General features: G+C 38.3%; 1 protein-coding gene and 1 long non-coding RNA gene across 2 annotated transcripts in view; one reads left to right on the top strand and one right to left on the bottom strand.

Moving 5' to 3' along the window:
- The window catches only part of LOC135119142 (uncharacterized), a 102,042-nt gene that overhangs the window by 13,894 nt on the left and 74,527 nt on the right, over positions 1 to 13,621 (bottom strand). The gene's annotated exons all lie outside the window — the stretch shown is intronic.
- Positions 6,981 to 11,998, top strand: LOC126056171 (uncharacterized). The gene is made up of 5 exons (XM_064043009.1): positions 6,981 to 7,098; positions 8,280 to 8,385; positions 9,055 to 9,333; positions 10,134 to 10,292; positions 10,889 to 11,998. Exons 3-5 carry the CDS (start codon positions 9,096 to 9,098, stop codon positions 11,086 to 11,088), a joined length of 597 nt encoding a protein of 198 aa, XP_063899079.1. The 5' UTR covers positions 6,981 to 7,098; positions 8,280 to 8,385; positions 9,055 to 9,095; the 3' UTR covers positions 11,089 to 11,998.

Raw genomic sequence — 13,621 nt, 5'->3', positions numbered from 1 at the left:
TTCACCTGCGCAGAAGTAATTTATTGGGTCCCTTTTGTGGTATTCGTGAGGCGCGGGGGCGGGCTAAAGCGGTGATTGGCCCGCAGTGCATCGCGTCATAGCCGTCACTCGGGATTGGTTCTTTGCTAATAAATCACTTCTGCGCAGATGTAGGTCAGAGCTCAAAATTCGTGCCGATAAATATACAACGTCATCTATGATTCTCTTGGGAACTATTTTTATTTTTAAGAAAAAAACCCATTACTTGAGAAAAGCTTACAAGTGTAAGGCCAGTCCTAAATATCTTTCTAGACAATTACAAAAACTTAAACGTCTGTTGTAATTCTGGATTTTTGACCTGTGGTTAAAAATGGATGATTTCACAGTGGGTTTTCAAATAAATATATACGAGGTTTATTTTCACCGACAATATAAAAGTCAGTTTTCTTAAAACAACTGTTTAGTATGATCGGGTGCGTCGTTCACAATCACATTAAATCATCATCATCCTCCCTGCCTTTTCCCATCATTAAATTTCAATAAATAACACCATATAAAAGTCAGTCATTACAAACAACTGAAATTCTCCCTTGAAAACTGACAGCTGTCAACTGGTCAAAACATTCGATACTCCTAACTTTATCTCTGCTTTACACATGATGTTGTAAATTATGAAAACGAAAAATGCCTCCTGTGGCCAAACCACTGAATGGATTAGGTTATTTTTTTTACAATTTGCCATAGAATATCATAAAGTATATACGACTAGCTAGTATTACCCTCATAAATTATTAAAAACCTAGATAATTATAGTAAAACTAGCTTTCCGCCCGCGGCTTCGCCCGCGTGGAATTCGGTTATATTGGACACACAGCGCCATCTACAATCCATCCATCAAGCAAACAATATTTTTGTTTTCCCTCGGGAATATCTATTTTTTTCGGGATAAAAAGTACCCTATTATTTAATCCGGACTTCTAACTTTACGTCTGCAAAATTTCAAAGCAATCGGTTCAGTAGTTACGGCGTGAAAGCGGAACAAACAAACAAACAAACTCACTTTACCATTTATAATATTAGTAAGGATAGGATTTATGTGATTGTGAACGACACACCCTGTATGAACGTACAATATTCAAAATGACAATGTTTTAAGAAATACGGACGCCTATGTTGTCGGTGTACCTGAGCCTAAAAAATAAGATTTATTTGACAGATCTTATGATAAATGAAATGTTGCCATATGCAATTAATACTAAACGCAGTAATATTGTCAAAAAAAACATTCTTTCGTATATATGAATATTTTTATTGTAATCGTATTAAATAAAGTTGAGTTTCTAGAAAAATCGTTTTGCTGTTTAATTTGAACACCCACTTAGGGTCCGTTCAGACAGACCGGCTCGGAGAGGAGAGCAAATTCTTAACACGTTGAAAATCGAGTACTTAGTATTTGTAGTAAGGTTTATTTTTGCATGTGCACTACTTTTGTCATTGAGAATGCTCGAAGGTGCTCGGTGTGAAATAATAAGAGGAGCCGACCGGCCCCGATCGCGTACTTTTTCTTAATGCTCGCGCAGCCGATCGGCTCCGGTCTGTGTGAAATGAAAAATGCACGCCGATGCCCTCCGAGCCGGTCTGTCTGATCGGACGTCCTTGACGTTGACAAAATCTTCGATACCAACAAAGGAGCCATAAACGAAAATAAGAAGAAGATAGCATTTTTTATACTGACTGACAGCTACTGCCAATTGCACCAAAAAATGGTCAGACCATACGCAAATACAGAAGCCATAATTGGAACCATTAATGAGGTTCTAGAAAGCTATCTACCGACCCCACTTGCGGTGACTGCATGAATTCGGTCGATATCTGGCAGCGACTGCACGTGCTGCTGCCGCTTCGATACAAAACGGTTTCATGTAAATACATGCAAACCAGTAGTGCAGCTAGTAATAAGCAAAGCATAAGTTTTCTTAAACTACTAATTATCTATATTATAATATTATAATAATCTACTAATAAAGAAAAAAATGAAAAAGACAACGTGATTAATGATGATTTAATTAATGAATAGTAAATACTAGAACTTAATTATTGACCTTGTAAAAGATTAAACGTCTGTTGAACACTTGTCTAATCACAAATTATGACTTTGAAATAAGGTCCGTTTTGCAGCCACATTTTTAGACAAGTGTTCAACAGATGTTTAAGGTTTTGTAGTAAGGTCATAAAATCTATATAAAAAAAACATATTTTTGGGACTAGCTTCTTCTGGTATCTGTATAAAAATAGCCTATATGTTCTAATATATGAAATATATAACTGAAAAGTTTTATCAAACTGTTCAGCCGTTTGCTCGTGAAAAAGGAACATATACACCAATACTTTTGCCTTTATTTTATTATGTAATACAACGTGTAACATTAAATGTGCAAAACCTGAAAATATTTTCATCATCATCTGTCTAGCCTTTTCCCAACTATGTTGGGGTCGGCTTCCAGTCTAACCGGATACAGCTGAGTACCAGTGCTTTACAAGGAGCGACTGCCTATCTTACCTCCTCGAACCTGTTACCCGGACAACCCAATACGTCTAGGTAAGACTGGTTGTCAGACTTACTGGCTTCTGACTACCCGTAACGACTGCCAAGGATGTTCAATGACCTACAGTTTAACGTGCCATCCGAAACACAGTCATTGGTGCCCAAGATATAATTAGAAAGTACATACAAAATTAGAAAAGTTGCATTGGTACTTGCCTGACCTGGAATCGAACACACTCATACTTGAGAGGTTGGTTCTTTACCCACTAGGCCACCACGACTTTTTACTCATTTTAAAGTTGCACGTTGTAAATATAAATGAATTAAATATATGTCGGCGTCAGGATCCGACATCGTTAAATAAAACAAAGAGGTCTTCACACAATCACTTGGTTTATTCCAATTAACACAATGTTAGTCACCGAATTTGTGGGAGGTGTGCACTCGGCAACGGTCGGCGAACGAATGACCCGAGTCGTGCGCGCGCGCCGCTTTATATAAGGTCCACCGTTGACAGATCGACGGTTGACACATCGACGGTGGCGCCGTCATATATTAAAACCAGTGAAAATTGAGCCTTAGTACTAAAAACAAAATAAAGTAATATTTAGATATACATACATATAGGTATTTTAGAAAACAATTTTTAAAACTGCAGTCTATATTATATATTTATTTATTTATACAAAATTTTGTTAGTTTATATAAAATGCAATAACTTTGATACATGTATGTTGATGAGATTTAATTTGATGAATTTGATTTGACATAATGATATAATTTTATGTTAACAACTTTTTTAATCCTTTACCGTCGTACCACAAAAACTTTTAAACGTCTGTTGAACACTTGTCTAAAAATGACAGATTATGACTTTGAAATAAGGTCCGTTTTGCAGCCATACTTTTTTTAAGACAAGTGTTCAACAGTTGTTTAAGTTTTTGTAGTATGTCCGAATGATGACAAATGACAATTTAGTACAAGATCTATGTCATAATGTGAGTTGTATATTTTATTCAGGTAATGTTGCCATAGTATAATAATAAACGACTTTTTTTATTTTTAACGACGTCAAAAATCATCAAATGACCCTCCCGCTGTGGGTTACCCGCGGTGAGGGAGTGTCAGACTCTTACTGACTAAACACCGTCGTGTTCCGTCGTAGGCCGCGTATGTACCAGCGCCAAGGTAATGAGCGCGAACAATCCCACAGCCCTGGTAATAAACGACTTACGTCTAAATACTCAAACGTTACTTAATTTTAAGTCTTATTTAAAAGTCTTTCTCCTGCAGAAATATTTTAAGCAAGCGCATCGTAAGACGTCCACCAACAAGGACAGACGACCTTATAAAGGTCGCCGTCGACGCTGGATGCAGGTCGCCTCCAACAGGTATCTGTGGAGATCTAAGGGGGAGGCCTATGTTCAGCAGTGGACGTCCTATGCCTGAGATGATGATGATGATAATGAATTTTTTAAGTGTGTCAGAAATAGAATGTTGTTTGAGAAACACTTAAAATTAAGTGTCGTTTCAGTATTCGGCAGTTAGTAATGGTATTTGTATAGTTTAAATATTATTTTTATTTATGTTTTTCTGTCTTTGTGTAGCTAGTTTTTCTATTTATATGCCATCTGTAGTCAGTAGAAGTTCTGTTTGATACGCCTTCTAAATTTTATTATCTAGTGCAACTTAATATTATTGTGAAAAACTAGTATTAAGTATGAATGACAAGACATCTGAGAAATTTAAATTTCTAGAAATCTTATAATGTTGAATGTTTTTGTTTGTTAACTGACCGAAAAAAAGGGTTTTTAGAGCCTAAAAAAAATAAACTTATAGAGCCGTTTACGAAGTTTCATTAAAAAAAATACTTTCTGATAGATTCTGTATTCCTATATAGTAAAAATACGGGCGTATAAAATAGATAACATGCTATGATTTTATTTTTATATTGAATGTAAAATAATATTTCTTGTATAAATAAGGATCATTAAATAAAGTTGACTTAAATTTAAATTATTTGTTTTATTATATTTTTGCCGCGACGCAACAAAGTTATGTGTGTCTATCTGTGGCACCGTAGCTCCAAAATAGATGAACGGATTTGGATGTGGTTTTGAGCAGATGAAAGCTGGTGTTTAAACGGTGATTCTTAGAATGTTTCAGGAAAATCAGTTCAGCTGTTGTAAAGTTGTAGGTACTAATAAAGAGGAAACATTTTTTTATTTCTTTGTACTCTATAGGTTCCGAAACTACTAAACCCAATTGGAAAATCCTTACATTGTTGGAAAGCTATACTCTTCCCGAGTAACATAGGCTAGCTTTTATCATGGTGAAGACAGTAGTTCCCACAGGATGCGGATGAAACCGCGGGAAAACGGCTAGTTATTTAATAAAGTTGAGTTTCTGTACATTGGTTTTTAGCTCAATTTTTTAACCGACTTCTCTAAAAGGAAGTTCTCATTCTAGTTTATACGTATTTATTTTTTACTAGTTTCCACCCGCGGCTTTGCCCTCGTCAAGTTCGGTTATATCGCGTTTCCAAGAGAACTCTTCAAAAGTCCGGGATAGAAACTATCTTATGTTCTTTCTCAAGGTCATCTCTATCTCTGTACCAAATTTTATTAAAATCAGTTCAGTGGTTTAGACGTGAAAGTGTAACAGACAGACAGAGTTACTTTCGGATAATGTTACGTTCGGGATAAAAAGTCATAACAAGACTGTTTATCTTTAGTTAAATACCTAACAAAACGGAGTATACTATACGTATTATAACCTAGTAATATTAGGTATCATAAACCAATAAACTGCCGATCTTTACTAAAAGGCAGGCGATTATATTGACGACAACAACATTTGTACATTTTCTTAATATTCGCTAAATTGTCGGCAGCACTTTGCTTGCACTATTAGTATGAGCTATCAACTTTAAGTATCAAAGCTAGAGCGTTTAAGTTACTAGCTGTTTACCCGCGGTTTCACCCGCGAGAATTTCTGCCCATCATCATCTGCCTAGCCTTTTCCCAACTATGTTGGGGTCGGCTTCCAGTCTAACCGGATGCAGCTGAGTACCAGTGCTTTACAAGGAGCGACTGCCTATCTGACCTCCTCAACCCAGTTACCCGGGCAACCCGATACCCCTTGGTTAGACTGGCGTCAGACTTACTAGCTTCTGACGACCCGTAACGATAGCCAAAGATGGCCAAATAGTCATGGAGTTTCTTGCCGGTTCTCCATGAGACCAACTGTGGAACCATGCAACTAACTACTTTGACGTTTCGAAAGAGCTTTCATAGGCCTATTTGGGAATAATAAAAAAATTACTTTGACTTTGAAATGACAGCTGAATTGAGGAATTTCTCGCCATACCCGGACAAAATATAGCCTTTGTTACTCGGGGATAGTCTAGCTTTCTAACAGCGAAAGAATTTTTCAAAGCGTTTAAGACGATAACGAAAAAATGTTTCCTCTCAATGATATTAGTATCTATAGATACTTAAGTAGTAGGTGTACATTAGTAGGACCTAAAGAAATATATAATCGATTCTTGAAAAGCTATAGGTACTTATATTATGAAGCAGAAAATGTTGATCTTTTAAGGTCAGGAACTAGCCAATTAATCGATTTGCAAAGTTATTTTAGTGTTGATTACTCAGCCCAGCACAGCGTAGGACGTCCACCAATAAGGTGGACAGACGACCTTATAAAGGTAGCTGGAAGACGCTGGATGCAGGTCGCTTCCAACAGGTATCTGCGGAGATCTAAGGGGGAGGCCTATGTTCAGCAGTGGACGTCCTATGCCTGAGATGATGATGATGATGACTCTGCCCTGTTACCGAGGAAGTAAAAATATAATTCTGATGTGGGCGAGACCGCTGGTGTAAGCTAATTTGCAATTTCGCGTATATTTTACAAATGATCGCACGCAATGTGTTACTGTTTGCTAAAGCGAGTACACCAGAAGATATATTTGTGTGCGTCACAACGCTGCACACCGATGAAATCTTCGGAAAATATGGAAAACATCTTTTAAGGACTACCTCCTTAAAAGATGTTTTCCATATTTTCATTTATTAAGCTTATTATACAGGAATGAATTTTGAGCAGTGCACAAAAAAAACTGGTGGTCCAGAATCATTGTCGGCCCTAAAATCAGCAAAATATGGATACCAACTATTCTTACGCGCTTGGAGCAGCGCTCGCGTCAGTAAACCGGTTTCACGTTGCCGCCGTGCCCACTATGACGACTGTGACCGTACAATCGGTTACTAAATACACATCTTTCCATATCAATAACTTTTCCTTTTTGTACTAAAACACGACAAAATAAAAATATACGTATCTATAAAACTTATTTAACTATAAGTTGACAAAGTTTGCGCACTGGATAAAATTCATTCCTGTATAAAACTTCTTACAGTTCAAACCAATTTTTTTTACGAAAAATAAACTGACAGCAATTCTTTCCGTCAAAACGTCACAAACCCACCAACTCCATTAGAAAGAAGCAACAAAATACAAAAACCGAGCAATGTTAGCCGAAGTTTGAAGTAATTTTTATCATTTATCCTATCGTAAGTATTTTTTAACTATTTATATATTTACTTCAGAATTGACTCAGCTTTTTTCGGCCTCAACCCAGTTACTTGGGCTATCCGTTATTACCCCCTTGGTTGTCCGACTTTATGGCTTCTGACCACTGACCTCTATATTTACACACTGGACCGGCTGTTCCGTACGTTTGACAGCAATTTTTTTGTGCCCATTTGAAGCGCCAATATCGTCTAAGCGAGTGTCCACAGAACTAATTTTGACGTACCTATAATTTCAAATGGCTGTGAGAGACGTGTTTGTTCATTGGTTCACTGTAAAATAATTTTAGTACCACGGACACTCGCTACGTCTAACAGCGATAAAATGGCGATTATCAAACGGGCACAAAAGCACGTTGACAACAGCCTGTCCAGTGGTAAATATAGAGGTCAGTGCTTCTGATTCTGACCACCCGTAACGACTGCCAAAGATGTTCAAATGACAGCCGGGACCCACTCCGAAACACGGAGGAAATCGTCATGATATGATGGGCTTGTCCACGGAATGAATGCTTAAAGCATTGCTTGATTTTATGATTGAACGACCCTTGCGGCTGTTACGTAGCCACGACCTCTTGAAACTCGCTGAAATATAAGCATTATTTTGTATGTAAAAACGAAAGGCAAGTCTCAAGTTTTACTTGGGGAGTTCCTTCCTTAAAGGATGTGGGAGCTAACTGGACGAGGGTGTTTTGTTTAGGTAAATTAAATAGGGGGGCTAGACTACTTAACACTATATTATACGAAGTCTACTTAATATTAGGTATAACTGCGAAAGTAAGTCTGTGTAGCTTTCATATCACTAGACCGATTCTGATGAAATTTGGTACATACTTATGTAATTTTTCTTCTCCTTTCGTGTCGATGACATGTCATATATTGAGACTACACTTTGTCATCCCAATATCAGCCACAGCGAGAGCACGGTCGGATGTGCTCATTAGGTCCAGCCGCGAGCAAGGGGCGAGCGAGCGAGTTTCAGGGCACAGTGGACATACGACGGGCGGGGCGGACGTTGGCGAGTGCGGGGCTGCTGTGCAGACCATGTCCCACCTAATCGCATACTTAGTTAGAGCCTGAAATAAGACAACGCCTTCTTTTATCCTGCTGTCGGCAGCAGTTCCTTTGAGATGCTATAATGTTGAATTTGTGATTATTCTCAGGCACTAAACATGCTAAAGACTTCAAAAGCAGAGAAGCAACATAGGATTATGATAGCGGACACCTCCATTCACAAATAGACATAGAAGTTAGAACATGGTAATTAATGTAAGTATTAATAAGTGCCTTCTACACCTCTTTAATACTTTTCTTCCCATCATTACATCATCATCATCATCTCCCGAGCCTTTTCCCAACTATGTTGGAGTCGGCTTCCTGTCTTACCGGATGCAGCTGAGTACCATCGCTTTACAAGAAGCGACTGCCTATCTGATCTCCTCAACCCCGGCAATTACCCGGGCAATCCAGTAGGTAAGGCTGGTGTCAACTTACTGGTTTCTGACTGATGTTCAATGACAGCCGGGACCTACAGTTTAAGGGTGCTTACATAAAGAAACAGGTTTCCGGTACAGACAAACCTGTACGGATAGGTACCAATTGTTTACCTGTTTCAACTTACCTTTTTCTTTATAAGTGAGTGAATAGGATTGTATTGAAATATTATACCTGCACTGATCGGTACCTACCCGTACAGGTTTGTCTGTACCGGAAACCTGTTTCTTTATGTAAGCACCCTTACGTGCCTTCCGAAATACAGTAATTGGTGTCTAAGATATACTTATATAGTACATACAAACTTAAAATAGTGGAATTGGTACTTGCCCGACCTAGAATCGAACATACTCATTTGAGAGGTTAGTTCTTTACACACTAGGCCACTACTTTGACGGGATCAGTCAGTCCCTAATAAAATTTAACCAACAATTTTTCTCACAGAGTCAACTGCACTACAAATAGATCAAATAGAAATACTAACAATGAACTTCAGTCAGCTTAAAAAATTGGATGAGGAATCTTTGGCACACTTGCAAGAGGGCTCGGGTCCCGTAGACGAGTGCCTCTGTCCCCTCCTATCTCCTCCTGATGCCGAGAGAAAGAGTCTAGGAGCTTCTATCAAGAAGGCTTTTGCGAACTTCAATCCAGGAAAGAAGAGAAAGACTTTTGGGGGAAGCAGAAATGTGGATATACCAATAGTGTTTTCTAAAGGAGAACAGGGTATGTTGAAACAGTTTAGAATCAAATTCATTTATTCAAACTTGGCTGCAAAACAGCACTGTTTGAACGTCAAAAATTCACAAAAGACAGCCCCCAAAACGCCCACCCTTCACCACTTCCTATGTGTTTTTGCTGGGAAGAAGAAGTGGCGCAACAAACTCCCCAGCAACATAGTGGTAAGGTTATGTGTTCCTTCACTCTCATAGTCCTCGACAGTTTCTAGTGGACGGCAATCTGACACCACTGGAGAGACATCAGGTGTAGGACTGACATTTATGTGCTCTTCGAGGCACGGGTGTATTACTATTCGCGCTATGAGAGTAAAGGTATAGTGAGTGCAACTGTGTCCCCAGCAGGGCCAAGGTCTGCCGGGGCTGCAGGATTGTTCGAAAGAGTTACCGCGGCCCTGGTACATAAAAGGCCTACGACGGAACACGACGGTGTTTAGTCAGTAAGAGTCTGACACTCCCTCACCGCGCGTAACCCACAGCGGGAGGGGTCATTTGATGACTTTTGACGTCGTTAAAAAAATAAAAATAGTGCAGCTGTGTCTGCGCAAATGCTGTATAGTTATCGGCACGGATATTGAGCCATGACCTTTACCTGCGCAGAAGCGATTTATTGCCTTGTGTACAGTGCACCAAGCGATCCCCACTCTTCCGCCGAGAGCTCAATATCCGTGCCGGTAACTATACACTATAACATGCACGTCCCTATATGAAAACAGCTACCATTTCCGAAATCTTCCTGGAACGCCATTGATATCAAGTTATTCTAACACCACAATTTCTTTCTACCAGGAGTATACTCAACAAAAGAGGTTGTCAAACGCAAGTCCAATTGCGGGCGTTGCGGCTGCGACAGAGAAAACATAGTGCTGAAGCATTCCTACGCGAACATTAGGATCACCAGCCCTGATGTCAGTTCCATATGCCCTTGTCCTAATGATTGCTTACCAGGTGAATATGTTTCATTTTTCATTCTTCATTACATCATAATAGTACGGTGAAAGTTTGTAGGTATGTCTATGTTTCTTTCTTCTTCACGCGCAAACGGCTGAACGGATTTTGGTGAAACTTTGTAGTAATATAACATGCAGGATACTTTTTATCCAGGTGCGAGAATTAATCCCCTCGGCAAGTTGGCAGATGCTAGTCTACACTAATATACTAAAAGGAAACATTTTTTTTGTACCCTATAGGCTCCAAAACTACTGAACCAATTTGCATTTTTTTTTACAGTAGGAAGCTACACTATCCCTGGGTGATATAGGCTCTATATACTAATAGAACCTATAGTAAGTCAATGGTTTAGAAATCCGATCCAACAGATAAACTGTGTATACAGTTTCGTTGGACATTTTATACTTTTTATAATGTAAAATGTACCTTCTAAGCAATAATAAGTAAATAAATAAATAAATAAATTCTATCCAGATACGATAAGTAGTTACTTCTAGATGTGGGTGGAACCGCGGATAACAGCTAGTCATTAGCCATTATTTCACTATATAAAAAAGCTATATTTTACTAATACCATTTTCATACTTTCACAGATAAACACAAGCTCCTAAACAATATAAAAGTGACAGTTGAACGAGTAACCATAGACCCGGATAGCGAGAGTTCAGAGACAAGCCTTCACAACCATAGACCGAGGAATGTCAAAGAGCCAGAAATGACAGACAAGAGGTCCGTATCTAGCCTTATAAACGCACAATATGAGAAAGATGAAGAAAACGTATATAATAGATGATTTGAGAAACTTTCAAGACACAATTTCACGAACGATATAAGCCTGGCTGCACACATTCGGTTTCCTGATCAGGAATTCAGATTCGGACACCGCAAATGCTCTTTTTTCGTACAAAATGTTCACAAGAGCGCACACGTTCTTACTTTTTTCCGAACGGAATAAATAATTTACGATTTTCTGACATCATTTCGGGATTTTCTCCGTGCGTTCAGATAGTCAGAACTGGAAAGTGTGCGCTAGTGTCACGGAATCCCAAATCTGAATTCCTGATCCGGAAACAGAATGTGTGCGTCCAGGCTTAACGTCAGTTTTTTCAAAGCAACTGTTTATTTTGAAAATTTAATGTGAAAATTCATCTTAAACAGTTGTTTTAAGAAAACTGACGTTTATTTTGTCGGAGAACAGCGGAATTCAATAATCGATCCATAGATTGAATGTTGACATTCGCTTCATAAAAATTATGACAAATTTCAATATCTGATCGACAAACAACCGATGGATCGGTTATTGAAATCCGTGGTCAACTTAATTGTAGTTGATGTATCTTGTAGACTCTGAAGTTAGCTTTTGCCTGCGCAGAAAAAAACAAAACTACGAACAAAATTGATTCACTGCTCAGTTGTAAGTAGCTAACTTCAGACTGGACAAGATACATGGGCTGTTGTATGCTCCATCATCTCCCGAGCCTTTTCCCAACTATGTTGGGGTCGGCTTCCAGTCTAACCGGATGCAGCTGAGTACCAGTGCTTTACAAGAAGCGACTGCCTATCTGACCTTCTCAACCCAGTTACCCGGGCAACCCGATACCCCTTGGCTGTTGTATTCTGTAAGGCAAGATAACATAAATTATTTGAAAACAATAATGTTAATAACTGGTTTCCATTTACTTCATGAATAAATTAATTCCAAAACCCAATGGTTGAATTTTTATTGTAAACTAGCCATTTTCCCCGGTTTCACCCACGTCTCGTGGAAACTACTGCCCGTACCGGGATAAAATATAGCCTATGTTAGTATGAGAAGTGTTAACTTTCCACCAGTGAAATAAACTTTCAAATCGGTTCAGTAGTTTTGGAGACATACAAAAAATGTGTTCTTTTTTATTGTACTAGCTTTCACCCGCGTCCCGTAGCCGGATGGTGACAAAAACTATCCTAGAACCTTCTCCCGGGCCAAAGTTACCTCCCCTCTAATTTTCAGCCAAATCGGTCAAGCCGTTTTCATGTTATGTCGTGACAACGGAAAGCGGATTTCATTTTTATATATATAGATTACAGTATACAGTATAGTATAGACTGTAAAATGCTCTACTTACATTTTCTTCTACAATTCTCATAGCTACTAAAAAGTTATAACTAAGTAATAATTGTACTACGCAATATATAGCAATGTAGTAATTGAGCTACGAAAAATGTAGCAATGTAGTAATTGAGCTACGAAAAATGTAGCAATGTAGTAATTGGGCTACGAAAAATGTAGCAATGTAGTAATTGAGCTACGCAAAATGTAGCAACGTAGTAATTGAGCTACGAAAAATTTAGCAATGTAGTAATTGAGCTACGAAAAATGTAGCAATGTAGTAATTGAGCTACGAAAAATGTAGCAATGTAGTAATTGGGCTACGAAAAATGTAGCAATGTAGTAATTGAGCTACGAAAAATGTAGCAACGTAGTAATTGAGCTACGAAAAATGTAGCAACGCAGTAGTTTTGCTACGAAAAAGTAGCAATATAGTAAATGTGCTACGAAAAATGTAGCAATGTAGTAGCTTTGCTACGAAAAATGTAGCAACGTAGTAATTGTGCTACGAAAAAATGTAACAATATAGTAATTGTGCTACGAAAAGTGTAGCTACGTAGTAATTGGGCTACGAAAAATGTAGCAACGTAGGAGCTCTGCTACGAAAAATGTAGCAACGTAGGAGCTCTGCTACGAAAAATTTAGCAACGTAGGAGCTCTGCTACGAAAATGTAGCAACGAAGGAGCTCTGCTACGAAAATGTAGCAATATAGTAATTGTGCTACGAAAAATGTAGCAACGTAGTAATTGAGCTACGAACAATGTAGCAACGTAGTAGATGTGCTATGAAAAAATGTAGCAATGTAGTAATTGTGCTACGAAAAATGTAGCACCGTAGTAGTTTCCTACGAAAATGTAACGAAATAGAAATGATGCTACGAAAACTTAGCAACGTAGTAGTATTGCTACGCAATATGTAGCGATGTAGTAATTGTGCTACGAAAAATGTAGCTACGTAGTAATTCGTTGTGCTACGAAAAATGTAGCAACGTAGTAATTGAGCTACGAAAAATGTAGCAATGTAGTAATTTGTGCTACGAAAAATGTAGCATCGTAGTAATTGAGCTACGAGAAATGTAGCTACGTAGTAATATTGCAACGCAATATGTAGCAATGTAGTAATTGTGCTACGAAAAAATGTAGCAACGTAGTCATTGTGCTACGAAAAAATGTAACAATATAGTAATTGTGCTACGAAAAGTGTAGCTACGTAGTAATTGGGCTACGAAAAATG

The sequence above is a fragment of the Helicoverpa armigera genome, chromosome 30 (assembly GCF_030705265.1).
Source record: "Helicoverpa armigera isolate CAAS_96S chromosome 30, ASM3070526v1, whole genome shotgun sequence".
Lineage (NCBI taxonomy): Eukaryota > Metazoa > Arthropoda > Insecta > Lepidoptera > Noctuidae > Helicoverpa > Helicoverpa armigera.
This window is presented reverse-complemented; position numbering and strand designations above follow the sequence as displayed.